The sequence below is a fragment of the Jaculus jaculus genome, chromosome 11, assembly GCF_020740685.1.
Source record: "Jaculus jaculus isolate mJacJac1 chromosome 11, mJacJac1.mat.Y.cur, whole genome shotgun sequence".
NCBI classification, from domain to species: domain Eukaryota; kingdom Metazoa; phylum Chordata; class Mammalia; order Rodentia; family Dipodidae; genus Jaculus; species Jaculus jaculus.
In genome coordinates, this window is record NC_059112.1 from 58,689,672 (window position 1) to 58,717,302 (window position 27,631).

Genomic DNA, 27,631 nt, shown 5'->3' on the forward strand with positions numbered 1-27,631 from the left:
AGGTGAGAACAGAATATCTAAGCTAGAAGACCAGATGGCAGATCTAATACAGTCCAACAAAGAGAAAGACAAACTTACAGAAAAGTATGAGTGGGAATTTCACGATATTCAGGACACTATGAAAAGATCAAATATAATAATTCAGGGCATAGTAGAAGAAGAATTCCATTCCAAAGGCATAGTAGGCATCTTCAACAAAATCATAGAAGAAAACTTCCCCCAAATTGGGAAAGAAGTGCCAATGCAGATACAGGAAGCCATTAGAATCCCAGCCAGACAAAACCTGGAAAGAACCTCTCCTCGTCATATTATAATCAAACCACCAAACACACAAACCAAGGAAAATATACTGAAAGGATTTAGAGAGAAAAATCAAGTTACCTACAAAGGCAAGCCCATCAGGATTACAGCAGATTATTCAACACAAACTTTAAAAACCAGAAGGGTTTGGAGTGATGTATTCCAAGTTCTGAAAGATAACAACTTCCAACCAAGTTTACTTTATCCTGCAAAGCTATCCATTCAAATAGACGGAGAAATAAGGACATTCCATGACAAAAGCAGGTTAAAGGAGTATTTGAAGACAAATCCAGTTCTAAAGAAAATACTTGATAGGATCCTCCATGCTGAAGAAAAGGAAAAGCACACATATAAGGAATGTGGAAAAAACAAGCAATACTCAAATACTAGTTAACACAAGAAAGCAAAGGTAGAATCGGAACCACACACACACACAAAATGGCAAACATAAATACATGCCTTTCAATAATATCTCTTAATATCAATGACTCAATGCCCCAACCAAAAGACATAGGTTTGCAGACTAGGTTAAAAAGCAGGATCCTACAATTTGTTGTCTCCAAGAAACTCACCGTTCTACAAAGGATAGACATTATTTTAGGGTGAAAGGTTGGAAAACGGTGTTTCAAGCAAAAGGGCCTAGAAAACAAGAAGGGGTTGCCATCCTAATATCTGACAAGGTAGACTTCATTCCAACGTTGGACAAGAAAGATAAGGAAGGTCACTTTATATTGATTAAGGGCACACTCCAACAGGAGGACATTTCAATCCTAAACATATATGCACCTAACATGGGGGCCCCCAAATTCATCAAACAAACACTATTAGAACTAAGGTCTCAGATAACACCAAACACTGTGGTGGTGGGTGACTTTAACACCCCAGTCTCACCAATTGACAGGTCATCCCAGGAAAAGAATAAACAGAGAGGCATCTGGACTAAATAAGGTCATAGAAGGAATGGACCTAACAGATATATACAGGACATTTTCACCCAAATACTGAAGAATATACATTCTTTTCAGCAGCACATGGAACATTCTCTAAAATAGACCATATATTAGGACACAAAGCAAATCTTAACAAATTGAGGAAAATTGAAATAATTCCTTGCATTCTATCTGACCACAATGGAATGAAACTACAAATCAGTAGTAAGAAAGGCTATAGAGAATACACAAAATAATGGAAACTAAACAATACACTACTAAATGATGACTGGGTCAATGAAGAAATCAAGAAGGAAATCAAAAAATGTATAGAGTCAAACAATAATGAGAACGAACATACCAAAATCTCTGGGATACAATGAAGGCAGTTTTAAGAGGTAAATTTATAGCCTAAGTGCCTATATTAAGAAATTAGAAAGGTCGCAAGTAAATGACCTAATGCTTCACTTTAAAGCCTTGGAAAAAGAAGAATAAGCCAAACCAAAAATCAGTAGACAGGAAGAAATAAAGATTAGGGCAGAAATTAATGAAATAGAAACAACAACAACAAAAAAAAAAAAAAAAAAAACAATCCAAAGAATTAATGAAACAAAGAGTTGGTTCTTTGAAAGGATAAACAAGATTGATAAACCCTCAGCAAATCTGACCAAAAGAAAGAGAAAAGAGACACAAATTAATAAAATCAGAAAAAGGTAACATCACAACAGATTCCAGAGAAATTAAAAAAATCATAGGGACATACTATAAAAGCATATACTCCACAAAGTATGAATATCTGAAAGAAATGGATGATTTTCTTGATTTATATGTCCTACCTAAATTAAATCAAAATGAGATTAATCACTTAAACAGACCTATAACAAACATGGAGATCCAAACAGTTATCAATAATCTCCCAACTAAAAAAAAGCCCAGGCCCGGATGGATTCACTGCTGAATTTTTACCAGACCTTCAAGGAAGAGCTAACACCATTGCTTCTTAAGCTTTTCCAGGAATAGAAAAAGAAGGAATTCTACCAAACTCCTTCTATGAGGCCAGCATCACCCAGATACCAAAACCACGCAAAGATAGAACAAAAAAAGAAAATTACAGACCAATTTCCCTCATGAACATAGGTGCAAAAATTCTCAAGAAAATATTGGCAAACCATACAAGAGAAAGATCAGAAAGATCATTCACCCTGACCATGTAGGCTTTATCCCAGAGATGCAGGGATGGTTCAATATACGCAAATCTATAAATGTAATACATTATATAAATGGGTTGAAGGACAAAAATCACATGATTCTCTCATTAGACACAGAGGAAGCATTTGACAAAATCCAACATCCCTTCATGATAAAAGTCCTACAGAGACTGGGAATAGAAGGAACATATCTCAATATAATAAAGGCTATTTATGACAAGCCTACAGCCAACATATTACTAAATGGGGAAAAACTGGAAGCTTTTCCACTAAAATCAGGAACAAGACAAGGGTGTCCCCTGTCCCCACTTTTATTTAACATAATTTTGGAAGTCTTAGCCATAGCAATAAGGCAAGAGACACACATAAAAGGGATACAAATTGGAAAGGAAGAGATCAAGTTATCATTATTTGCAGATGACATGATTCTATACATAAAGGACCCTTAAAAACTCTACTAGCAAACTGTTCGAGCTGATAAAAACCTACATCCATGTAGCAGGATACAAAATAAATATACAGAAATCAGTAGCCTTCATATATGCTAACAAGAAACACACAGAGGATGAAATCAGAGAATCACTCCCATTCACAATTGCATCAATAAATAAATAAATAAATAAATAAATAAATAAATAAATAAATAAATAAAGTACCTTGGAATAAACCTAACCAAGGAAGTAAAGAATCTCTACAATGAGAACTTTAAAACACTCAAGTGAGAAATTGCAGAAGACACTAGAAAGTGGAGAAACATCCCTTGTTACTGGATTGGAAGAATCAATATTGTGAAAATGGCAATCTTACCAAAAGCAATCTACACATTTAATGCAATCCCTATCAAAATTCCAAAGGCATTTGTGGTGGTTTGATTCAGGTGTCCCCCATAAACTTAGGTGTTCTGAATGCTAGGTTCCCAGCTGATGGAGATTTGGGAATTAATGCCTCCTGGAGGGAGTGTATTGTTGGGGGCGGGCTTAAGGGCTTTATAGCCAGGTTCCCCATGCCAGTGTTTGGCACACACTCCTGTTGCTGTAGTTCACCTTATGTTGGTCGGGGGGGGGGGGTGATGTCCACCCTCTGCTCATGCCATCGTTTTCCCCTGCCATCGTGAAGCTTCCCCTCGAGCCTGTAAGCCAAAATAAACCTCTTTTTCCCAGAAGCTACTCTTGGTTGGGTGATTTCTACCAGCAATGCGAACCGAACTGCAACAGCATTCTTTATGGAAATAGAAAAAACAATCCAAAAATTCATTTGGAATCACAAAAATCCTCGAATATCTAAAATAATTATAAGCAACAAAAATAAGGTTGGTGATTTTAACCTGTATTACAGAGCCATAGTAACAAAAACAGCATAGTACTGGCACAAAAACAGACATGTAGATCAGTGGAACAGAATAGAGGACCCAGATGTAAGCCCAGGTAGCTATAGCCACCTGATATTCAATAAAAATGCCAAAAATACTCATTGGAGAAAAGACAGCCTCTTCAGCAAATGGTGTTGGGAAAACTGGATATATATCTGCAGAAGGATGAAAATAGATTCTTCTCTCTCACCATGCACAAGAATTAAGTCCAAAGAGAAAGGAAGGGAGGAGGGTACTGAATAGGTTGATATTGTATATATGCAAGTACAATGATTGAGATGGGGAGGTAATATGATGGAGAATTGAATTTCAAAGGAGAAAGTGTGGAGGGGGGAGGGAGGGAATTACCATGGGATATTTTTTTATAATCATGGAAAATGCTAATAAAAATTAAAAAAAAGAATTAAGTCCAAATGGATTAAAGACCTTAACATCAGACCTGAAACTCTGAAACTGCTAGAGGAAAATGTTGGGGAAACCCTTCAACATATTGGTCTTGGCAAAGACTTTCTGAATACAACCCCAATTGCTCAGGCAATAAAACCACAGATTAATCACTGGGACCTCATGAAATTACAAAGATTTTGCACTGCAAAGGTCACAGTGAAAAAAGCAAAGAGGCAATGTACAGAATGTGAAAAAATATCTTCGCCAACTATATATCTGATAGAGGATTAATATTTAGGATATACAAAGAACTCAAAAAGTTAAATAATAAGGAATCAAACAAGCCAATCAAAAAATAGGCTATGGAGCTAAATAGAGCATTCTCAAAGGAAGAAATACGAATGGCATATAAGCATCTAAAAAAATGTTCTACGTCACTAGTCATCAGGGAAATGCAGATTAAAACTACATTGAGATTCCATCTCACTCCTGTCAGATTGGCCACCATCATGAAAACAAATGATCATAAATGTTGGCAAGGATGTGGAAAAAGAGGAACCCTTCTACACTGCTGGTGGGAATGCAAACTGGTCCAGCCATTGTGGAAATCAGTGTGGAGGCTCCTAAAATAGCTAAAGATTGATCTACCATATGACCCAGCTATAACACTCCTAGGCATATATCCAAAGGAATCATCTCATTTCCTTAGAAGTATGTGCTCAACCATGTTTATTGCTGGTCAATTTATAATAGCTGGGAAATGGAACCAGCCTAGATGTCCCTCAACTGATGAGTGGATATTGAAGATATGGCACATTTATACAATGGAGTTCTACTCAGTATTAAAGAAAAATGAAGTTACTAAATTTAACTGGGTCTGTTGGTAACTCTATAGTCAACCTTTTTAGGAGTCTCCATATTGATTTCCATAGTGGTTGTACCAGCTTACATTCCCACCAACAGTGAATAAGGGTTCTCATTTCTTCACATCCTTGCCAACATTTGTTTTCATTTGATTTTTTTTTTTTAATGTTTGTTATCCTTACTGGGATAAGATGGAATCTTATAGTTGTTTTAATTTATTTTTTCCTGGTTGTTAAGGATATTGAAAATTTTCTTAAGTGTGTGTTTGCCATTTGTATTTCTTTATCTGAGAACTCCCTGTTTAGTTTCTGTGTCGGTTTTTGAGTTCTTTATGAATTCTAGATATTAGGCCTCTGTCTGTTGTATAGCCCACAAAAATCTTCTCCCATGTTGTGGGTAATCTATTGGCCCTGTTTCTGGTAGGTTTGTGAAAAAAACTTTCAGCTGCATGAGATCCCATTGGTTGCCTAAGTTCCTGAGCTACTGCAGTTTTGTTCAGAAGTCTTTCCCCACTCCTACATCATGGAGAGTTCCTCCTATTTTTTCTTCCACTAGTAGGAGAATTTCAGGTCTTGAGGTCTTTGATCAAATTGAATTTGATTTTTGTGTATGGTGAGACGTGTGGGTCTAGTTTCATTTTTCTGCATATGATTGTCCAGGTTTTCCATCACCATTCGTTGAAGGTACTGTCTTTTCTCCAGTCTATATGATTAGGGCCTCATCAAAGATCAAGTAGCTGTAGTAACTTGACATAAAGTCCAGATTTTCAATTTTGTTCCATTGGTCTATGTTTATGTTTTTATTTCAGTACCATGCTGTTTTTATCACTATGGCTCTGTAATACAGCTTTAGATCATGTATGGTGATACCTCCTGAGATTTTTTTTTTTTTTTTTTTGCTGAGTATATGTTTGGATATTCAAGGCCTGATGCCATTACATATGAATTTTGAGATCATTTTTTTTCTATCTCTGCAAAGAATGATGCTGGTATTTCTATTGGAATTGCATTAAATCTGTATATTGCCTTTGGTAGGATTGCTATTTTTACAATGTTAATTCTGCCTATCCAGGAACATGGGAGGACTTTCCATCTTCTCAAGTCCTCCTCAATTTCTTTCTTGAGTGTTTTTATGTTTTCATTATATATGTCTTTCACATCCTTGGTGTGGTATTTTGAGTAGATGACTCCCAATATATTCACTGTTTTATTAGTTTGTAGTTTGTATCTGCAGCCACCTGGCTGGAGGCAGTATCACTGGGTGGATCTTAAGGTGTGGTGGTAGGTTTTGGATTTCAATCTAAAGATATGCAAAGTATGCCTAGCTAGAGTTCCTGAAGTGTGCTGTGTTGTGTGGCTTTTTGATTTTTAGGCTTGTGCTTCTCTCTGTGTGTTTGGTCCTATGAAAGCAGGCCCATTTCTTCTGCCTCTATGGAACTTCCTCTGGATCTGTAAGCTTCAATAAATCCCTTCCTCCATAACTGCTGCAAGTTCATATCAGCAATCCTGAAGCTTTCTGCTACACTTGGTTAGTATTATTCCAAGATATTTAATATTTTATTGCTATTGAAGATGAGACAGCCTCACTGATTTCTTTCTCTGTATTTTTGTCCTTTGTGTATGAGAAAAGCTATGATTTTTGTGCATTGGTTTGTATCCTGCTACTTTGATGAAGGAATTAAGTAACCTTTAAGAGTTTTGAAATGGAGGCTCTTGGGTCACTTATGTATAGGATCATGTCATCTGCAAATAAGGCTTACTTGACTTTTTCCTTTCCAATTTGTATCCCTTTTATTTCTTTCTCCTGTCTTATTGCTTGGGCTAAGACTCCTAGTACTATGTTGAAGAGCAGAGGTGAGAGTGGGGACCCCTGTCTTTTCCTGATCTCAATGGGAATTCCTTGAATCTTTACCCATTAAGTATCATTTGGGCTTTAGGTGCTTTATATACAGCTTTATTATGTGTAGATATAAACTGTCCATGCCTATTCTTGACAACATTTTGATCATGAAGTGATGTTTTTTTTTGTTTTGTTTTGTTTTTGGTTTTTTGAGGTAGGGTCTCACTCTGGTTGAGGCTGACCTGGAATTAACCATGTAGTCTCAGGGTGGCCTTGAACTCACGGCGATCCTCCTCCCTCTGCCTCCCGAGTGCTGGGATTAAAGGCGTGCTCCACCACACCCGGCGATGTTGTATTTTGTCAAAGGTCTTTTCTGCATCTATTGAAATGATAATGTGGTTTTTGTGAATAAGCTTATTTATGTGGTGTATTACACTGACAAATTTCCATATGTTGAACCAACCTGCATTCCTGGGGTAAAGACTACTTGATCAAGGTGGATAATGGTTTTGATGTGTTGTTGCATTTGGTTTGCAAGGATTTTGTTCAGGATCTTTGCATCTAAGGTCATCAGAGATATAGGCCTATAGTTTTATTTTCTTGTTTTATCTCTGTCTGGTTAGGGGATTTGAATAATGCTAGCTTAGCTGGGCATGGTGGCACACATCTTTAATCTCAGCACTCGGGAGGCAGAGGTAGGAGGATTGCTGTGAGTTCAAGGCCACCCTGAGACTCTATAGTGAATTCCAGGTCATCCTGGGCTAGAGTGAGACCCTACCTCGAAAAACAAAACAAAAACAAAACAACAACAACAAAAAAGAATAATGCTAGCTTCATAGAAGGAGTTGGGGAGCTTTCCCTGTTCTGATTATGTGGAACAGTTTGAGAAAAATTGGTTTCAGTTCTTCCATGAATGTTTGGTAGAATTAGGCTGAGAAGCCACCTAGTCCTGGACTCTTCTTTTTGGGGAGGTTTTTTATTATCTTTTCAATCTCAACTGGTGTAATAGGTTTGTTTAGGAGATTAATCTGCTCTGAGTTTAGTTTTGGTAGGTGGTATGTATCCATAAATTTATCTCTTTCTTCCAGATTATCCAGTTCTGTTGAATAGAGGTTTTGGAAGAAAGTCCTGATGATTCTCCCAATTTCACTTATGTCTGTTATGATCTCTCATTTTTCATTTCTAATTTTGTCAATTTGATGCATCTCTCTTTTTTTCTATTGATTAAATTTGCCAGGGCTTTACCAATCTTACCAGCTCTTTGTTTCATCAGTTTTCCTAGTTTCCAATTCATTAATTTCTGCTCTGATCTTGATTATTTCTTTCCATCTGGAGCTTTTGGGCTTGGATTCTTCTTGTTTTTACAATGCCTTTAGATGGATGTTAGGTTATTGATTTGGGATCTCTCTGTTTTTGTTATGAAGGTGTTAAGTGCTATGAAGTTTCCTGTAAGGACTGCATTCATTGTGTCCCATACGTTTTGACATGATGCGTTCTCATTGTCCTTCAATTCTAGAAATTTTACGGTTTCCTTTTTTTATTTTATCCACTACCCATTTATTGTTTAAAAGTGTGTTGTTCAATCTCCAGGAGCTGATGGATTTCCCGAGTCATCTCTTGTTACAAATATCTAGCTTTACAAGCATTGCAGTCTGATATTATCTAAGAAATTATGTCAATTTTCCTAAATATATGGAGGCAGGCTTTATGGCCAAGTATATGATCCATTTTGGAGAAGGTGCCTTGGGCTGCTGAGAAGAATGTGTGTTCTATAGATTTGGGGTAGAATGTTCTGTAGATGTCCATTAGGTCTAGTTGATCTATGGTGTTGTTGAGCTTTCTTACTTCCTTTTGATTTTCTGTTTGGATGATCTATCTATGGGTAATAGTGGAGTATTGAAATCCTCAATTATGATGGTGTTTATTTCTGTTTTGTTGTCAAGTAGGTTTTGTTTTATGAATTGTGGTACACCTATGTTTGGTGCATAATGATTGATGATTGTGATATCCTCTTGTTGGATCATTTCCTTGATGAGTAAGAAGTGGCCTTCTTTGTCTTTTTTGATTACTTTTGGTTTGAAGTCTATTTTATCTGATATTAGTATAACAGTGCCTGCTTGTTTCTTATTTCCATTCTCTTGGAATATCATTTTCCACCCTTTCACCCTGAGGAGGTGTATGTCTTTAGTGATGAGGTGGGTTTCTTGAAGATCGGATTGAGGGGTCCATTTTTCTGATCCAACCTGTTAACTTGTGTCTCTTGATGGGTAAATTAAGGCCATTAATGTTTAGGGTAATCACTGTGAGGTTTGTTTTAACCCATGCCATATTGTGGTGCTTTATGGGGTTTGGTGTTTCCTTGGACTTTGTAGTTTTTTAATTTTAATTAATTAAGTTATTTATTTGAGAGAGTGAGAGAGGGAAAGAGGCAGGCAGACAGACAAACAGACAGACAGACAGAGAGAATGGGTGCACCAGGGCTTCCAGCCACTGTAAAAAAACTGCAGATGTGTGCACCACCTTGTACATCTGGCTTACATGGTCCTGGGGAAATGAACTGAAGTCCTTTGGCTTTGCAGGGAAACACCTTACCTGCTAAGTCCTCTCTGCAGCCAAACTTTGTAGTTTTTTGAGCCTTCTCTAGGTTTGGTTATTGTGGTCTGCTTCTTGTAGGCACTTGGGATTGGCTACTTGACTCTTCTGTGTGCAGGATTCCCTGAAGTACTCTCTGTAGCTTTGGCTTTGTGTTCATATAGCTGTAGAGCTGACTTTTATTATGGAAAATTTTTCTTTCACCATCTATTATGAGAGATATTTTTGCTGGGTACAGTAGTTTGGGTTGGAAGCCATAGGTTTTTAGACTTTGTATTGTTTCCTTCCAGGCCTTCTGGCTTTCAGGGTTTCCATTGAGAAGTCTGAGGTAATTCTGATGGGGTTACCTTTATATGTAATGTGTTGTTTCTCTCATGCTGCTTTTAGGACTTTCTCTTTGTTTTCATTGTTTAGAGTTTTAATGATAATATGCCTTGGAGAGTTTCTTCTTTGGTCTAGTCTGTCTGGAGTTCTGTTAGATTCTGATATCTTGATTGGATTCTCTTTTAAGAGTGTGGGAAAATTTTCTTTGATAATTTTGTTGAATAAGTTCTCCATGCCTTTGTTCTGATATTTTTTTCCCTTCTGGTATTCTCATGATTCAAATGTTGGGATGTTTAAGGGTATGCCACAGTTCCCTCATTGTGATGGTTTGAATAGAATAGATGGCCCCCAATATATTCAGGTGTTTGTTTGTAGTTTGCATCTTCAGCCACCTGGCTGGAGGCAGTATCACTGGGTGGATCTTAAGGTATGGTGGTGGGTTTCGGATTTCAATCTAAAGATATGCAGAGTGTACCTAGCTAGAGTTGCTGAAGTGTGCTGTGTGGCTTTTTGGCTTGTGGCTTGTACTTCTCTCTCTCTCCTTGGTCCTGTGAAGGCAGGTCAGCTTCTTCTGCCATTATGGAACTTCCTCTGGATCTGTAAGCTTCAATAAATCCCTTCCTCCATAACTGTGCCTGGTCTGGAAGTTCATCTCAGTGAACCTGAAGCTGTCTGCTACACTCATGTTCTGTTCACAAAATTTTTTGAACCTATTCAAGTTTTGGACTTGTGAACTGTTTCTTCTGTCTTGTCTTCCAGTTCTGAGGTTGTCCTCCACATGACTCACTCTGTTCTTGAGGGCTTCTAGAGAGGTTTGGACTTGTTCAATTTGGTTCAATTGCCTTTTTCTGTAGAGTATCTATCCCTCTGTTGAGTTCCCTTTTTAAGTCATTTTCTGATTTTCTTATGCTTCTTAGAATCCATCCTTGCATTTACTTATATCTTCATTGAGCTTAGCGAGCTTATTATTGAGGTCCTCTGTTTCTTGGCTTTCCTTCAGATCACTTAACTCTCTTTTGAATTCTCTGTTTTTTTTATTTCTATTAGATCCAACCTAGTCAATATAGCATTCACACAATTGTTGGTCTTTTGCTGATTTTCTGCACGTTCTGCCAACTGCTTGGTCATGGTCACATACCTTATGTCTTCCATTTTGGGGTTCTGATCCTGTTGTCTCTTCTGTTTTCACTGGAGACTTCCATTGTGGGACTAGGCAACCTTGTGATTCCTTCCATTTTGATGTTTGGTGTTGCTCCTTTTGTGCTGTGGTCTGCCCACCACAGTGTGGGACTCCTATTTAACTCAGGAGGAGGCTGTAGTGTTTTCAGTGATTGTTCTCTTCTATGTTTGAATAGATTAGACTTGTGATGGATGGCCGATTGAGACCTGGAGACCTAGTGGTGGGGAGAAAAGATGCTTCATACCCAGTGGTGGATGGTGGGGTGAAGGGATGGGATGGCAGGGACCCAGTGGTGGGTGGTGGGATGGGGGAGAACAGCATAATGGCAGGTGTCAGGGTGGGGGTATGGGATTATGCAGACCCAATGGCAGGTGGCAAGGCAGGGGGATGGGACAGTGTGGCTTCAGAGGTGGGTGACAGGATGGGAAAATAGGAGGGTATGTCCCGGAGGTGGGTGGGGGGTGATGGGATGGGATGACACAGACCCGATGGCAGGTGGCAAGATGGGGATATTGTACAGCATAGTCCCAGAGGTGGGTGATGGGACCAGGGCCACAGGATGGTGTGGACCTGGTGGCTTGGCATGATAGGGTGATAAGACGGTACAGACCTAAGGGTGGGTGGTGAGGTGGGGTCCTGGTGGTGGGAGGAGAAAGGGAGGAAAGGCTTGGGAGGGAGGAATGAGACCTGGTTGGAAGGAAGAAAGGTGAGAGGCTCCTGGCCCCAATTTGTGGAGTGTGAAGGTAATGCAAGAGATAGCCTGATCTGTGGTGTGGTGGCTAAGGCAGGTGTTTGAAGGGCCTGGGGGTCCTAGTGGGCTACCTGAGAGCATAGGAATCAGCAGATTCCCTATTGTGCTCCTCCACTTCTTCCCACTGGAGGTCTGCTAGGACCTGCTGACCATGGAGCCCAATAGCTATTGCCTGGTATTACTTACCCAGGGAGATGAAGCATGGTTAGGCAGACACAGTCTTGACTAGAAGTCCCATTTTTTTTTAAATCTGGAAAAAGTATATCAATCCAGGCATGGTGGCACACATCCCAGCATTTGGGAGGTGGAGGTAGGAGGATTGGCATGAATTTGAGACCAACCTAGCCTACCAGCAGAATTCCAGGTCAGCCTAGGCTAGAGTAAGACCTTGTTTTGAAAAAAATCAAAAAGAAAAAGCATATCATTTATGTATATTTTGTTCCTAAGTATAAGCCTACCAGTACTGTGAAAGAAACCAATTGTAATTTTTGTAGCTGATATAATGTTCACTTTATTTTTATGTTTGTACCTAGAAATAATAATAATACTTCTGTTTTTATCTGGTGTTATGTTAAAGGGTTTCTTTAAGTATAAATCTAATTTCCTGTTATTGAAAATGAATGTGCTACTACATGGAATTTTACAAAATGTGACAAGGTTAAATATAATTTTAGATATAAAGGTTTCAGAATATGAAATGCTATTTTTTTCATCTCTACCTTTGGTTATTTTTTTCTTCATGGCAGGGTACCACTCTAGCCCAGGTTGATCTGGAACTCACTTTGTAGCCCAGGCTACTTTTGAACTTATGGCAATCTTCCTACCTCACCCTCCTGAGCACTAGAACTAAAGGCATGTGCCACCACTCTGGCTTCATCTATACTATTGTTTGTTTGTTTTCATTTGTGTTTTGTGGCACAGGGGATGGAACTCAAGGCCTTGCACAAGCTAGGCAAGAGTTCTACTGCTGAGCTATACCCTAGCTTTCATCCATGTCTTTACGATGACATTTTCCCACCAACTTCTATTGTTACTAAATAGCTGTTACTTTTCCTCATGGTCTGTGTATGCTGTTTGAACACACACAGGACATATCCGGATTTCAGATCTTGGTCTAGCCCTGGAAGTCCCAGAAGGGGAGCTGGTTCGAGGAAGAGTTGGGACTGTTGGCTACATGGGTAAGTGAGAGACCACCCTGGTAGTCCTTATCCTCTACGTGTACAAGTATCTCAGAACCTACAGAAAATATTGTTTTAGTTTTTAATTTACTTTAATATAATAAAATAATAACATAACAATAATGCTACATTGGAATAGCATTTAATAAAATGCAAGAAGCTAGCCATCACTGTGATACTCTGTACACAGACACAATAATGCAGTTTCTTCAAAACTGAACATGTCAAGTAGATAATGCAACATTGGAACAGCATTTGATAAAATACAAAAAAACTAGCCATCACAATGATACTCCATATACAGACATTACAGTGTAGTTTCTTCAGAACTGAAGACATCAAGTCAGTAAAAGAACATGCCGCTGGGTGTGGCGACATCCACCTACAATCCCAGCAGTTGGGTGGATGAGACAGGTGGGTAGATTCCTAAGAACTCAAGGCCAGCCTGTTTTACACAGTAAGACTGGGACTGGCTGGGCTACAAAAAATCCAAAATAAGTAAATAAATAAAGTAGTACTGTGGCACAAAGTTGATTCATGTGGTATGAATCAGTATATATCTAGAGCTTTCAGTTAGCTTTACCTTGGGAGAAAAGATAGTGGCATACGTGAAATAGCATGGATTGTGAAGGGCAAATGCTCCAGAAATGTTCTCCAGAAAACCTTACATCAAAATTTCCTTTAGTATATTTCTTTTCTAAAGGGCTGATAATAGGGATGGGGAGGTTGCTGAGTAGTTAGGGGCACTTACTTGCAAAACCTGATGGCCTGGGTTCAATTCCCCAGTACCCACGTAAAGTCAGCTGCACAAAGTGTCACATGCATCTGAAGTTATCATATGTAGTAGCAGGAGGCCCTGGAGTGTGTATACTCACTCTCTGTCTTCCTCTCTCTCTTCTCAAATAAATAAATAAAATATTAAAAAAATAAAAATAGGGCTGGAGAGATGGCTCAGCAGTTAAGGCATTTGCCTGCAAAGCCTAACAACCCAGGTTTGATTTCCTAGTACTCACATAAAGCCAGATCTGCAAAGTGGTGTTTGTACCTGTAGTTCTTTTGTAGTGACTAGAGGCCCTGGTGCACCCATTTTCTCTCTCTCTTCTCTTTCTCTGCTTGCAAACAAACAAATAATTAAATAAATAAATATTTAAAAATAAATATTAGAAAAATGAAAATGAAAGGGCTGATAATAAAGCTACATTTTAACAGAAAAACTGCAGTTGGTACTATGAAATGTATAGTTTTTCAGTGCCAAAAGTTACTGAATGCTGAATTTCCAGTAACTGGGAAAACAGAAACTAGCACTTGAGTTGCATGTATGGCAGCATTGGAGTTGGCAAATGCTCAGGCCATTAGCAGCACAACTGATGATGCTTTCCTAAATAAAGGCCATTTTTAGCAAACCACCACTTCCAAGTGTTATCCAAACATTAAAACTTAACATAGTGTATCAGATGGTGTATGTCTTTGAGACCTTGAGGTCAGACCTAACACAGTAGATGCTTGTGTGTCCAAACTGAGTTGTGTGGTCTGCAGCCATCTTTCTAGAGATGAGAAATGAGGTCCATGGAGGGGTTTGAGTTCTGAGGTCACATGGCTATGTGAAGGCGAAGGCAAGGCAAGGCTGTGAGCCTCATGCTGCCAGTGCCCTGTGCATGAGTGCATATAGACACTCCAGGAAATCATCCTGCTCTTATTATTCCAGAGATCTGTGGGCAGTGCCACCCTTCCCTTGGGTCCTCTGAGGGAGCTGTGGACCTCTTGGAGTTTGGCAGAAATACCCTATACCTATTTCCCTGCCCTTCTTGGCTTAAGGGGTTCTCACTGACTTAAGAATGGATGGCAATGCAGTTGGGTCACTTGTGGGGATGCTCTGAGTGGAGGGAGCACCCTCAGGAGATAGGCTTTCCCTATAGCACCATTTCCTCATGTAAGCCACCCTGTTCATCCAGAATTTTTAAACTGCCATTTCAGGGGACTGGGGAAATGGCTTAGTGGCTACGGCATTTGCCTGCGAAGCCTAAGGACCCAGATTCGATTCCCCAGGACCCATATAAGCCAGATGCACAAGGGGGCACATGAGTCTGGAGTTCATATGCAATGGCTAGAGACCCTGGCATGCCCATTCTCTCTTTCTCTTTTCATCTCACAAATAAATAAATAAAATATTTTTTTAAATTACCACTTCATTGAATTATCATTCAACTTTTTAAAATCCAGTGATTTGAATCATATAATTCAGTGGACGTTAGTATATTTATAGTTGCACAACCATCATCACTATCACTACTATCTAATTTCCAAACATTATTATTATCACAAAAAGAAACCTTGTACCCATTAGAACTGACTCAGTATTCCTCACCTTCTGCCCATAGGTATGGTAAACCTATGTTCTGTCTGAATAAATAAAATACTAAAACAAAAGGTCTGATAATAAAGCTACATTTTAACAGAAAATGTACAGTTGGCACTATGAAAATGTCTGGTTTTTTTATTCATAAAACCTACTGAACACTGATTTTAAGAAAACTGGGGGCTGGAGACATGGTTCAGTGGTTAAGGTGCTAGCCTTCAAAGCCTAAAACCCCAGGTTTGATTCCCCAGTACCCACTTAAAGCCAGATGTACAAAGTGGTGTATGTATCTGTAGTTCTTTGCAGTGGCTGAAGGCCCTGGTGCACCATTCTCTATATCTATTTTCTTGCTCTTTCTGCTTGAAAATAAATTAAAAAAATTTAAAAGATAACCGAGAAAACAGAAATTAGCACTTGAGTCACATGTGTGGCAGCATTGGAGTGATCTTTATTTCATATGAATAGCATCAGATATATGTGGCCTTTTATGTCTCTTTTACTTAGTGTCTTGTGTTTATTTTACTCAATATAATGTTTTAAGGGTCATTCATATTATAACAAACATCAATTTGGTAATATATTACTTAAAATTAATTATAGTAAAATTTAAATCCAAGTTTAATTTAATTTCTTGTATTTGTTAAACAGCTCCAGAAGTTATCAGTAATGAAAAGTACACATTTAGTCCTGATTGGTGGGGACTTGGCTGTCTGATATATGAAATGATAGAGGGACATTCTCCATTCAAAAAGTTAAAAGAGAAAATCAACCGGGAAGAGGTTGAAAAAAGAGTGAAGAAGGATGCTGAGGAGTACTCGGAGAAGTTCTCAGAGGATACCAAGTCCATCTGTAGGATGGTGGGTGAGGTTCTGTAGAGTTTGGGAAACTAAACTTGAGTAAGCAATGATCAAATGTGTGGGCATTCTTCATCAGGTCAGCCACCCAGTGCCCCACTCCACAAGCCTGGTCTGACAGCAGGGGCACCGGCACGCAGAACTTAGCCGAAGCTCTCAGTAGCCTGCCTCGTTCTTGGAGCCAGGTATTCCATCTCAGGCCAGCCAAAGCATAGATCAATGTTCCCAAATCATATCTAGGAAATGACTGATCAACTAGAGCAAAGCAGAGTAACATCTCTGGTTTGCTTTCTCCAATGATGCTATTGAAGAGTGGTATCAATGTCATTGTTCTTTTTGCTGTGAACAGCTAAGTCTTGTTTCATTTTAGATACAATTAAGTGTAATGTATTTTGGGAAGATTGTTGTTTTTGTCCATTTTTTTTCTTTAAGCTGTCATAGATGGCTTCTTATGTTTAAAGGCCTGCCTGGGCCTGGAGATAGTAGGTACAGTACAGATGTCTTCTTCATTACAGTAGGGCCCAAAAGGCTGAAGCCAGCATTCATGTGGCACAGTGAGGCCTGAGAGGGAGAGTCCTGACTCATGGTCACAGAATGAGCCGTCTACTCTCAGAGCTGGACTGTTTTCACCAACTACTTCTCACATACTAAATCAACAAGATCTCTTTGTCATTTACTTACACCAGTGCCTATTTATTTTTTAGCACCTTTTTTTATTTTCATTCAACAAAGATTCATTGAGTATATTCTGTGTGCTGGGAACTGGGTTACCGTGGTGAGTAGACACACAGAAGTCTTATTTTTTGCAGGGCAGGTAAGCACTGATAATAAGCAGAATAAAGGAGGCAGGTGAACTGCCTGTCAGAGAGTGACTCTGGAAGACCCAGGCACCTGGGGGCGGAGAAGATGTCATGGTTGGCAGGATCTACGGAGAAAGGGCTAGAAGGAGGAAGGCCAGTGGGGACTTTGCAGTGGCGCTCCTCAGTGTTGGAGCAGTTAGACCTCACTGGTGGCAGAGCAGATGAAGGGAGTGGTTAGATACTGAATGGATCCTATGGGATTTGCTAATGTGGAGGAAAAGGGTCAAGGTTATGTCCCATCATGCGGCCTAAGCAGAAACACTGGTTTGGGACTCTTGTTCAGAAAAGCCATTGGTCCTGGACATGAACCTAGTCCAGGGTTTAGCAAGATCTTCTCAAAGGTCCAGATAGACATCACTGGGCTTCACAGGTCTCTGTCAGTACTACTCAATACTGCAGCCACAGATGGGTCAAGTGTGGTACAGCTGTAATGATATGACCCTGGGTTATAGTTTCCCAACTTCTGAACTCAAAGCCTTTTTCCACCTCAGTCTACTGAGTAGCTGGAACAACAGGCCTGAATCTCCTTGTCCAGCAGCCTACCCTTTTTGGATTGATGGTGATTGTGGTGGTAGGCTTATTTAAATTTGTGGTGGTTATAAATATGTATGTAAGGAATATTTTTTTTTCTTTTGAGGTAGGGTCTCACTGTAGCCCAGGCTGACCTAGAATTCAGTATGTAATCTCAGGGTGGCTTTGAACTCACAGTGATCCTCCTACCTCTTCCTCCCCAGTGCTAGGAGTAAAGGCGTGTACCACCATACCTTGTAAGGAATACTTTTGTAAAGTGACACCATTTCTAGGATTGAGTATATTTGCCTGTGATCCCAGTCCTCTCAAAGTAGAAGCAGAGCAACCAGGAATTCACAGCCAGCCTAGGCTACATAAGACCCTGTCTCAGAAACAGAGAGAGGGAGAAAGATGAGAGAGGGACACACAGAGAGACTTTTTATGAATATACAGTTTCTAGAATGAGATTTGCGAACTTTTTAATCAGGTATGCTTATTTATTTGCAAGGAGAAAGAGAAAAGGAGAGAGAAGGAGAACGAACAAACCAGGGTCTCTAGCCACTGCAAACAAACTCCAGGCACACGCGGCACTTTGTGCATCTGGCTTTATGTGGGGACTGGGGACTCTAACCCAGGCCTTCAGGCTTTGTAAGAAAGTGCCTTAATTGATGATTCATCTCTCCAGCCTGACTTTATAACTTTCTGCCTTACCTTAGGTCCTTAATAATCTAGTTAATGAATAAAGGTGCTTTCTAATTCTAACCAGTGTTACAGCATTGAAACAGTGTTTCTGAAGTGTGTGTGTGACACTGTTTCTTTCAAAATTATATCTTGGGCTGGGGAGATGGCTAAAAAGTTAAAGGCACTTTCTTGCAAAGCCTGCTGGCCCAAGTTTGATTCCCCAGTGCCCACATAAAGCTAGATGCATAAAGTGGTGCATGCATCTGGTATCATTTGTAGCAGCAAGTGCACCCATTCTCTCTCTCTCAAATATTTTAAAATATCCTTTAATTTTATTTAATTAATTTATTACTTAAAAATTAACTTATCAAACTGCTAGTTATTGATCACTCAAAAGCCCAACTTGAGTTTTACCTTTTGTGAAGCATTTTATAATCTAATTAGTTCTGTGAAGTCTCTCATTTCTGCTTCTTCTCTCTCTACCTACATCTAACAGCCACCACAGACTCTAGCAGACCTTCTTAGCATCTGTCTGGCTCCCAGACCTGGGGTATGTTGTCTGTCACTACTGGTACAGCCAAGTCCCTGCCCTCTTAAATTTGAATTTGTACAGTTTGGCTGATACTTTGAAATTAGTAAATGCAGTTGTTTAGGTATATGTGCTCTCTGTGACCCATATTTTTTTTATGTAGGAGGGCAATTCTGAATTTTCATTTTTGCCTTAGAGTTTAGTTGACACTGTTTCTGTCTCTTATTCAGTTACTCACCAAGAATCCAAGTGAACGGCTAGGCTGTAAGGGTGATGGAGCAGCTGGAGTGAAGCGGCATCCCGTATTCAAGGACATTAACTTTAGCAGGCTGGAAAAACATATGTTAGATCCCCCTTTCTGTCCTGATGTAAGTACACTGCCCAGAGTAGCAGGGTTCCCAAGAATACTGATCCTTTTAATTTTTTTTTTGTTAAAACCACATAATGTAAAATAAAAAAAAATTAAAAAAAAACACATAATGTCACCTCATATAGCCCAGGGCATGGCTTCTGCTCTGTGAAGTCTGTCTTTTCTGCTTCTTCCACACCACCACTGCTTCTAGCAGGCCTTTCCAACAGCTGTCTGGCTTCTGGGCCTGGAATCTGCTGTCTGTCTCTGCTGGTACAGACAGGCCCCTGTCCCCTTAACAACCCTCAGTGATACTACCTGAGATCCTGTCGGCCTGCACTTCCAAGCCCTCCATGTACCAGTGTCCCCATTCTAATATCAGTGGTGACTTCAGCTCTTTCCTTGTGTCCACCTCCTCACACTCAGTGCACAGTTGCTGCTTCAGTCTGGAATATATTTTCTCACTACACTTTTCACAAGGTCCTAGGACTGTAGCCTGGCTCCACACTGAGGACTCTGGAGCTGTCACTGCTTCCTTGTGAGTATACTGTTGGAACCAAATAGGCCATTTCTCCAAAGTGCTCAGCATAGGGCCTGGCACTCATAAAGTTTTTTGTGGAAATCCATTACATAATAAATTAACCTCTGTTGATGAAAGGGTAAATGAGCTTAACCAGCCTGGACCACCCCCCTCCTAGCAGTCTGCTACAGATGCATTCTAGAAAGGAGAAGATGATCCTGCAGTTTTGGATGGAATTAGATAGACATACAATCAAGGTATTTTCACTTATAGAACTTGCTTAGAACTTACTATGTTTGCTTTATATTCATATTAGAAGTTCTAGAAGTAACTGCATCCTCGGAACAAATACCCCACATGGCATATTTAGTGCATGCCTACGACCTCAAGCACAGCTCTAGGTGTGAGTGCTAGAGGGTGAGAAAGACAAGGAAGATGTCCTCTCCCAGCCACTTAGAGACAGGCAAGAAGACAGACCAACTGAAACACCAGGAAAGCAAATCACCTGACAATGAGATGTGCATGACCAGGAATTCTGGCCTAGAGGTGGGGCTGTCTGATCAAGAATGGGGAAGGCAGGTCAAGACAGTCTCTGAGGAGGGAGGGGAAGCTGACTGAGCAAGGCTGGGGCCAAGACTATGTCTGTTGTCTCCTTGGTTTAGATAAATGACCCCATGAGGTTCCAGGGCAACAGGAAATTTCACTTGCAGAATTGAAACAGTTGATATGGGATTCTATCTTAGCCTAGCCATCCTCAATGGGGACAAAGAATTGTAGCTGAAGCAGCCTGTCTGTGGAAACTGAGATACAAGATTTTCATTTCACCTTCATTTCTTTCTGTGCCAAACTTTGTATTTTTCATCTTTGTGCTCTATGCTTTTCCTCCACCAAATGCACCAGCCAATTACTTTTATTTTTAAAACATATTGTGTATTTATTTATTTGTGGAGAGAGATAAAGTATGTATGTGTTGGCACATCAGAGTCTCTTGTGCTGCAAATGAACTCCAGATCCGTGAATCACATTGTGCATATGGCTTTATGTGAACTGAATGTGGGCTGGTGGCCTTTGTAAGCAAGTGCCCCAACCACTACACCATCTCCCCAGCCAGACCATGAATATATTTTTCTTTATTTATTTGAAAGAGAGAGAGAGAGAGAGAGAGAGAGAGAGAGAGAGAGAGAGAGAGAGAGAGAATGGGTGTATCAGGGTCTCCAGCCACTTCAGATGAATTCCAGACTCATGTCCCCCCCCCCCCCTTGTGCATCTGGCTTATGTAGTAATGGGGAATTGAACCTGGCTCCTTAGGCTTTGTAGGCAAACACCTTAACTGATAAACCATTTTTTCCAGCCCCAGACCATTACTTTTAAATTCAACTTAGCTTAAGTTCTCAGGACACGGGCAAAATGTAGCCAAGCTCTCTCCAGAACATCGTACAAATTACTTGTAGCCCATTTCTGAACAAAGTTTTCTCTCCCCTCAGAAATGTTGTAAGCTAAGTCTCTATAGTTCATAGTTATTTCTGCATTTAGGTCTTTTTAAACTCTCACCAGAGTGTCCCATAAAGCTCTACTTACAACACTGCAGGGTGTCTCTAGTCCAAAGTTCCAAATTCTTCTATACTCTCCTAAAAATTAGTTCCAAAAGACCAGAAAGCTCATGATCAGGCTTATTACAGCAACAACCACACTCCTGGTATCAATTTTTATTACCTTCACATTGCTGGGACAAAACACCTGACCAAAAGCAGCATCTAGAATGAAAGGGCTTGTTTTGACTTACAGTTTCCAGGGGCAAGTTTCCATATGATATTGCAGAGCAAAGGATGGACATAATTTCTTGCCTTTTTGAAGGTAGCAGCAAGAGTGAGCAAGTTGGGCTGGAGAGGTGGTTTAGTGGTTAAGGCACTTGCCTATGAAGCCTAAGAACCCAGGTTCAACTCCCCAGAACCCACAAAAGTCAGATGCACATGGTAGCACATGCTTCGGGATTTCGTTTGCAGTGGCTGGAGGCCCTGGCACGCCCATTTTCTCATGACTTCTCTCTTTCTCTCTCTCTCAATTAAATAAATAAGTAAATAATTAAAAAAAAAAAAGAGTGAGAAAGTTCGGGCAAGGGAGGAGCTGGGCTATAACATCCCAAACTCTGCCCCTAGCAAGGTTCAACCTTCCAAATCAATACTAGTCGGGGACCAAGTATTCAAACACATGAGACTATAGGAGGGCATCTCATTCAAAACTCCACAGTTTCTTAGCTCTAAAAAGGTAAGTACTGGACTGGAGAGATGGTTTAGAGGCCAAAGTGTTTGCCTGCACAAAGGTAAGTACTGCTGTGCAGGAGGGAGTAGAATTCCAGGTCTTCATATCCCTGGGTGCTTGCCAGACCCCTTGCTCATGAGGAAAGCAGTGCCAAGGTGAGGGCTCTAGGCCTGGGCTCCTAACCCAGAGGAGGGGCTGCTAACAAGAAGCACACTGCCACTTTTCACACAGATAGTAAGCAGATGCTTTGGAGGAAGGATGCCCAGGCTGTAAGCAAGGGTGGAAATTGTTACTAATGAATCCTGTAGTTGATGGCCTCCATACCCCTGCATGGCTCTCCAGTTCTGCCTTGCATCACTCAACACAAACACCCATTCAATAGCTTTGTTTATTTTTATTTATTTGTTTGAGAGCAACAGAGAAAAAGAATGCCCCCTTGTGCTCTGGCTTACATGGGTCTTAGAGAATCAAGCCTCGAACTGGGGCCCTTGGGCTTTGTAGGCAAGTGCTTAACTGCTAAGCCATCTCTCCAGCCCCCTATCCAATAACTTTGGCCTTTGCAATCAGTGTTCTGCTGCAGAAAAGGAGCCCTGAGGAGGAGTGCATACGCCTGTATATGTTTGTCAGAGGGCAAAGTGAAAAAGGAAGGGAAGAGGAGACAGAGAAGAGAGAAAGCTGAACAGAGACACCAACAAGATCTGTGACACTAAGAGTGTCCTAAGAAAAAGAAGCATGAGAACAGCTATATCAGAGGATATGCACAGTATAAAATAGAAATTGATTTCAAAAGAAAGACCTGCCAATGAGTAGAGGAATAGCAGTGTATATATATGGACTTCGTATGCATTTTAGTCTTCGTAACTAAGGGAGTTAAGAATTGTTCTGGGGCTAAGAATGTAGCTCAATGGTAAAGTGTTTACCTGACACATGGAAGGCTCTATATTTAATGCAGGCAGCTGAAAATAAAAATAAATACCATAGCCAGGCAAGGTGGTGCATGCCTTTGATCCCAGCACTTAGGAGGCTAAGGTAGGAGGATTTCTGTGAGTTTGAGGCAAGCCTGGAACTTCAGAGTGAGTTCCAGGTCAGCCTAGACTAGAGCCAGATCCTACCTCACACACAAAAAGCCAATAAATAAATAAATACTGTTATAACCTAGATGTGACTTGGGAGGCTGAGACTAGAGGATTGTGGGTTCAAAGTTAGTTTGGTCTACATAGACCTGTCTCAAACATTCATATAAAAACACAAATAAGGGCCAGGGAGATAGCTCAGCAGCTAAAGGCACTTGCTAAAAAATGCCTGAATGCCTCGGTTCTGTTCCCTAGTACCCATGTAAAGCCAGATGCACAAAATGGCACATGTGTCTGAAATTTGTCTGCAGGGGCAGGAGTCCTAACTCACCCATACTTAGCTCTCTCTCTCTAAATAGATAAAATGTTTTTTAAAAGAAAGAAAACAAGGGGCTGGAGAGATGGCTCAGCAGGTAAGGCACTTGCCTGCAAAGCCTAACGACCTGAGTTTGATTCCCCAGAACCCATGTAAAGCCAGATGCACAAAGTGGTGCATGTTCCTGGAGTTTACTTGCAGTGGCTAGAGGCCCTGGCATGCCCATTCTCTCTCTCTCTGTCCATGTACCCTCTCTCTGTGTACTTGAAATAAAAATAAATAAAAGTTAAAAAAAGAGAAAACAACAAAACCCAACGGGGCTGGGGGAGGAGTTGTTCTAATTGTTTCATCAGTTGAAGCCTCTCTGTTTTTGGTGCTCAGCCTCGGGCCATTTATTTTAAGAATATCTTGGATATTGGAAAGTTCTCCATAGTGAAAGGCATCAAGCTGAACGCCGCTGATGAGACCTTCTATGCACAGTTTGCTACAGGGTGTGTCTCCATCCCCTGGCAGAATGAGGTACTTCCCTTTCTAGCAGAGCAGGTTTATACTAGTTCCAAGACAGAAGTGTGTGTGTGTGTGTGTGTGTATGTGTGTGTGTGTGTGTGTGTGCTGCAAGAACTTTTAGCATAGGACTAGACCATGGGCAAGCCTCGGTCATATCAGCTATTCACAAGCATGCCCACTGTTCAAGTCCCAGTTACAGGAGGTAGACAAAGGTGGTCATCTTGGATCCATTGGGGGTTTGCCTGATACCCTGGAGCTCTACTCCATAAGAAGGGCTATCTGGCAAGCCTGGACCCAGTGCAATTAACATTTTTCGGGGTCTACTTGGAGAGGTCAGGAGCCAGAGCAGGCCCTGGAGTTCTGAGGTGCTCTACATTAAGGTCAGGTGCCGAATGGGAGCTGGTGGTGCTGGGAGGTCACTGACCTCATGGTATCTCTACTTCTCTGTCCTCTGTTCTATGCATGCAGATGATTGAATCTGGATGTTTCAAGGACATCAACGAAGGTAATGATGAGGAAACTTGGTCATCAGATCAAGAGAAGATGTGTTCCACAATTCTTGTACCATGGAGAAACTTCTTCTATAGAGTCTTAAGAAGAGGGGTAAAAAAATTTCTTTCAAAAAGTAAACTCTGACTGGGGATGTGGGTCAGTGGGTACAGTACTCGCCTAGTGTACATGAAGCCCTGACTTCAGTCTCCAGTACCACATAAACTGGGTGTGATGGCATATGCCTGTAGTCTCAGGACTCTAAAGATGAAGGCAGGAGGATCAGAAGTTCAAGGAAATCTTTAGCTACCATACCAGCCTGTCTATATGATATCCTGTTTCAACAACAAAATAAAACCTGTGCTAGGCTGGGGGATGTAGCTAAGTGGTAAAACACTGTGTAGCATGAACAAAGTCCTGGGCTTGTTAATCCCCAGCACTGAAAAAAATCAGCATATGTATGTATATCATGTGTCAAAAGGAAAAAAAATGCCATGCTAAAGACTTTCTTCTTTTTGCAATATTGACTCATATAAGAAAGTTCAGTCTCAGTGATGGCTTGTACTTACAATTCCAGCACTTGGGAGCCTGGGACAGGAGGATCACTGTGAATTTGAAGGACAGCCTGAGGTGCATAGCAAGACACTGTCTCAGAGAAGGAATGGATGAATGAAGCAAGGGAGAAGGGAAGAGAAAGAGGCGGAGGAGATATTTCATATAGTTTGAGAGTCATATGATGCTATTTAGAACTCTCCCAGAAAAGTCCTCACAACTCTGTGGCTATTGGTGGGACTGTGCTGATCCACAAAGGAGTAATGGCTTGTAAGCACTGAAACAGCTTCCTGTGTGCTGACAATGCATTTTGAGCTGGTTCAGAAGCCAGCATCTGGTGGAACTCACATAAATAGTGTATGTTGTTTTTTCCCTCCAAGTTCTGGTTCCTACTGCTGATGTCTTATGCTTGCACAGGGAAAGCAGGCTGCCTTCTGAGAATGGAATCATTTGAAGAGACTTTCTGTACTAGCATTAAATTTTGTTTTGTTTTGAGACAGGGTGTCATGTAGCCCAGACTAGCCTTGAGCTCCCAAGATAGCCAAAGATTTTGAACTCTGTGTCTCTTGCCTCTACCTCTACCTCCTGAGTGTTGGGATTAAGGGAAACACCATCACAGTCAGCTTAAGTTTAGAAAAGAATTTTTCCAAGTAAAACTTTAGCGTGTGTTGTTCTGTCCTGTACCTATTCATTCTTGAGGAATTTATTCAGAAATTATCAGTGGCATTCTAATTTGTGTTTATTTTTCAGTGGGAAGGGGGGGGAAAGCTTTAGGTGGCAAAACTGTCTCCAAGTGGTGGTTGCCATGACAACACTTCCTCTGAGGACTAGGGGTGAGCCATGATCTGACTTGATCACTTTCCAGTCTCTGTACAGCATCCCTCCTCATTCAACTGCTTATGGAATCCTCTGGAGACCTTGAACTGACAGAATGTAGTTGTACAGTAAGACAAGCACATGCGTGCACACACACACACACCTACAAATAAATTTTTAAAAATCTAAAAACAAACACTGCATCACAGCATCAACCCTTGTATTATTTTTGAGACAGGCCTTGAACTCAAGATTCTCCTGCTTCAGCTTCTTGAAGTAGCTGGGATTATAAGTGGGCACCACTGTGCCCGATTCATATTCCATTTCTTGGAGCCAATAAGGAAAATATAGTTAAGGTTTTTATTTTTCTTCAGTTAGTATCTCCCCAACATTTTTAAGTGGTTGCACACACTTGTCCCTAGGAATCTTTGGGGATTGGTTCCAAGATCCCCCTCAGTTGCCAACATTTGAAGATGCTCCAGACCCTTTTATAAAATGGATGGTATTTGCATACAAGCTGTACAAACTTCTGACTACTTTAAATAATTCTAGGTTACTTCTACTAGTGAATAAATAGACATGGCTGTCATGCTATGCTTTTTCAATTATGTTATTTTAACTTTTTCCTAAATTGTCTTTAAATTTTTATTTAGTTATTTGCAGGTGTGTGTGTGTGTGTGTGTGTGTATCTTGTTGCAAAGGATCACCAGATACTTGTACCTCTACATAACTTGGGCTTATGTAAGTGGCTTGGGAATTGAACCTGGGCAGCAGGTTTTGCAAGCTGATGCCTTTAACTGCTAAGCCATCTTCCCAGCCCCATTCCTGAGTATTTTTTAATTATTATTTATTTATAGGAGACAGAGAGAGATGGAGAGAGGGAGAGAGAGAGACAGAAAGAGAGAGAGAGAGAATGGGCATTCCAGAGTCTTCAGCCACTGCAAACGACTCCAGACGCATATACCACCTTGTACATTGAGCTTATGTGGATTCTGGGGAATTAAACCTGGGTCCTTAAGCTTCACAGGCAAGCACCTTAACCATTAAACCATCTCTCTAGCCCCTGAGTATTTTTAAATATTTTAAAATCATTTATTTTCTATATTTGTAGGGTATGGGAAGAAGGAAGGGAGGGAGGGAGAGAGGGAAAGAGAGAGAGAGAATGAGAATGAACACAGGTACACCAGAGCCTCTAGCCACTGTAAACAAACTACAGATGCATGTGTCACTCTATGCATCTGGCATTCTGTGGTCACTAGGGAATCGAATCCAGGTCATTATGTTTTGCAGGCAAACACGTTAACCACTGAGACATCCCTCCAGCTGCCCCCCCCCAAGTATTCTTTTAAAAAATCATTTGAGAGAAAGAGGAAGAGAGAGAGAGAGAATATGGGCCTCCCACTGCTACAAACACAAGCTACAGCTGCATGCACCTCTTTTTTAGTTACACGGGTTCTGGGGGATAAAACCTGAGCTGTCAGGCCCTGTAAACAAGCCTTTAACTATTGAGCCAGCAGCTCTCCAGCCCATTCCTGAGTGTTAACTTGGAGTTAAGTCCACGTATTTGGAACCCATGGCTATCAAGGGCTAACTGTACTTAAGGCAAGCAAAGCCAGGTTGCATTAGAGATATGCCTGAGACTGGACATTGTTCTGTGTTACAGGGCTGCTTGAGCACTGGCAAGAAAGAAGGGGAGCCTACACAACGCTAACTGTTGACTGTATAGAACACAGGGCCAGACCCTGGCATTAAGAAGGAACCTGCCACATATTCAGTGTCTTGTTCTATCCATGAATGATAATAAAGTCTATGACACTGTTGATAATGTGCCTTCAAAGATTTTTCTACATTAATACTTGAACTGTGTTTCCACTCAAGCTAGATTAAAGAAGCCCAAGAGAACTCACTATGTGCCCCAAGACTCCCAGCTGTGGATGCCTGTGTACTTGAACAGCTTCCAGAAGTCCTTGTCTCTGCATATCTGTATCTATCCTGGTTGAACCCTGGTCACCTTCTCTGAGATTCTTACTGAACCATGA

General features: G+C 40.6%; 1 protein-coding gene across 1 annotated transcript in view; it reads left to right on the top strand.

Moving 5' to 3' along the window:
• The window catches only part of Grk4 (G protein-coupled receptor kinase 4), a 167,837-nt gene extending 140,534 nt beyond the window's left edge, over positions 1–27,303 (top strand). Inside the window, exons 12-17 of the mRNA XM_045161262.1 lie at positions 12,832–12,921; positions 15,926–16,134; positions 18,942–19,079; positions 23,610–23,747; positions 24,204–24,338; positions 27,256–27,303. Of these exons, the coding sequence (XP_045017197.1) occupies positions 12,832–12,921; positions 15,926–16,134; positions 18,942–19,079; positions 23,610–23,747; positions 24,204–24,338; positions 27,256–27,303 (758 nt within the window). The remainder of the gene's footprint in view (positions 1–12,831; positions 12,922–15,925; positions 16,135–18,941; positions 19,080–23,609; positions 23,748–24,203; positions 24,339–27,255) is intronic.
• Positions 27,304–27,631: the final 328 nt, after the last annotated feature.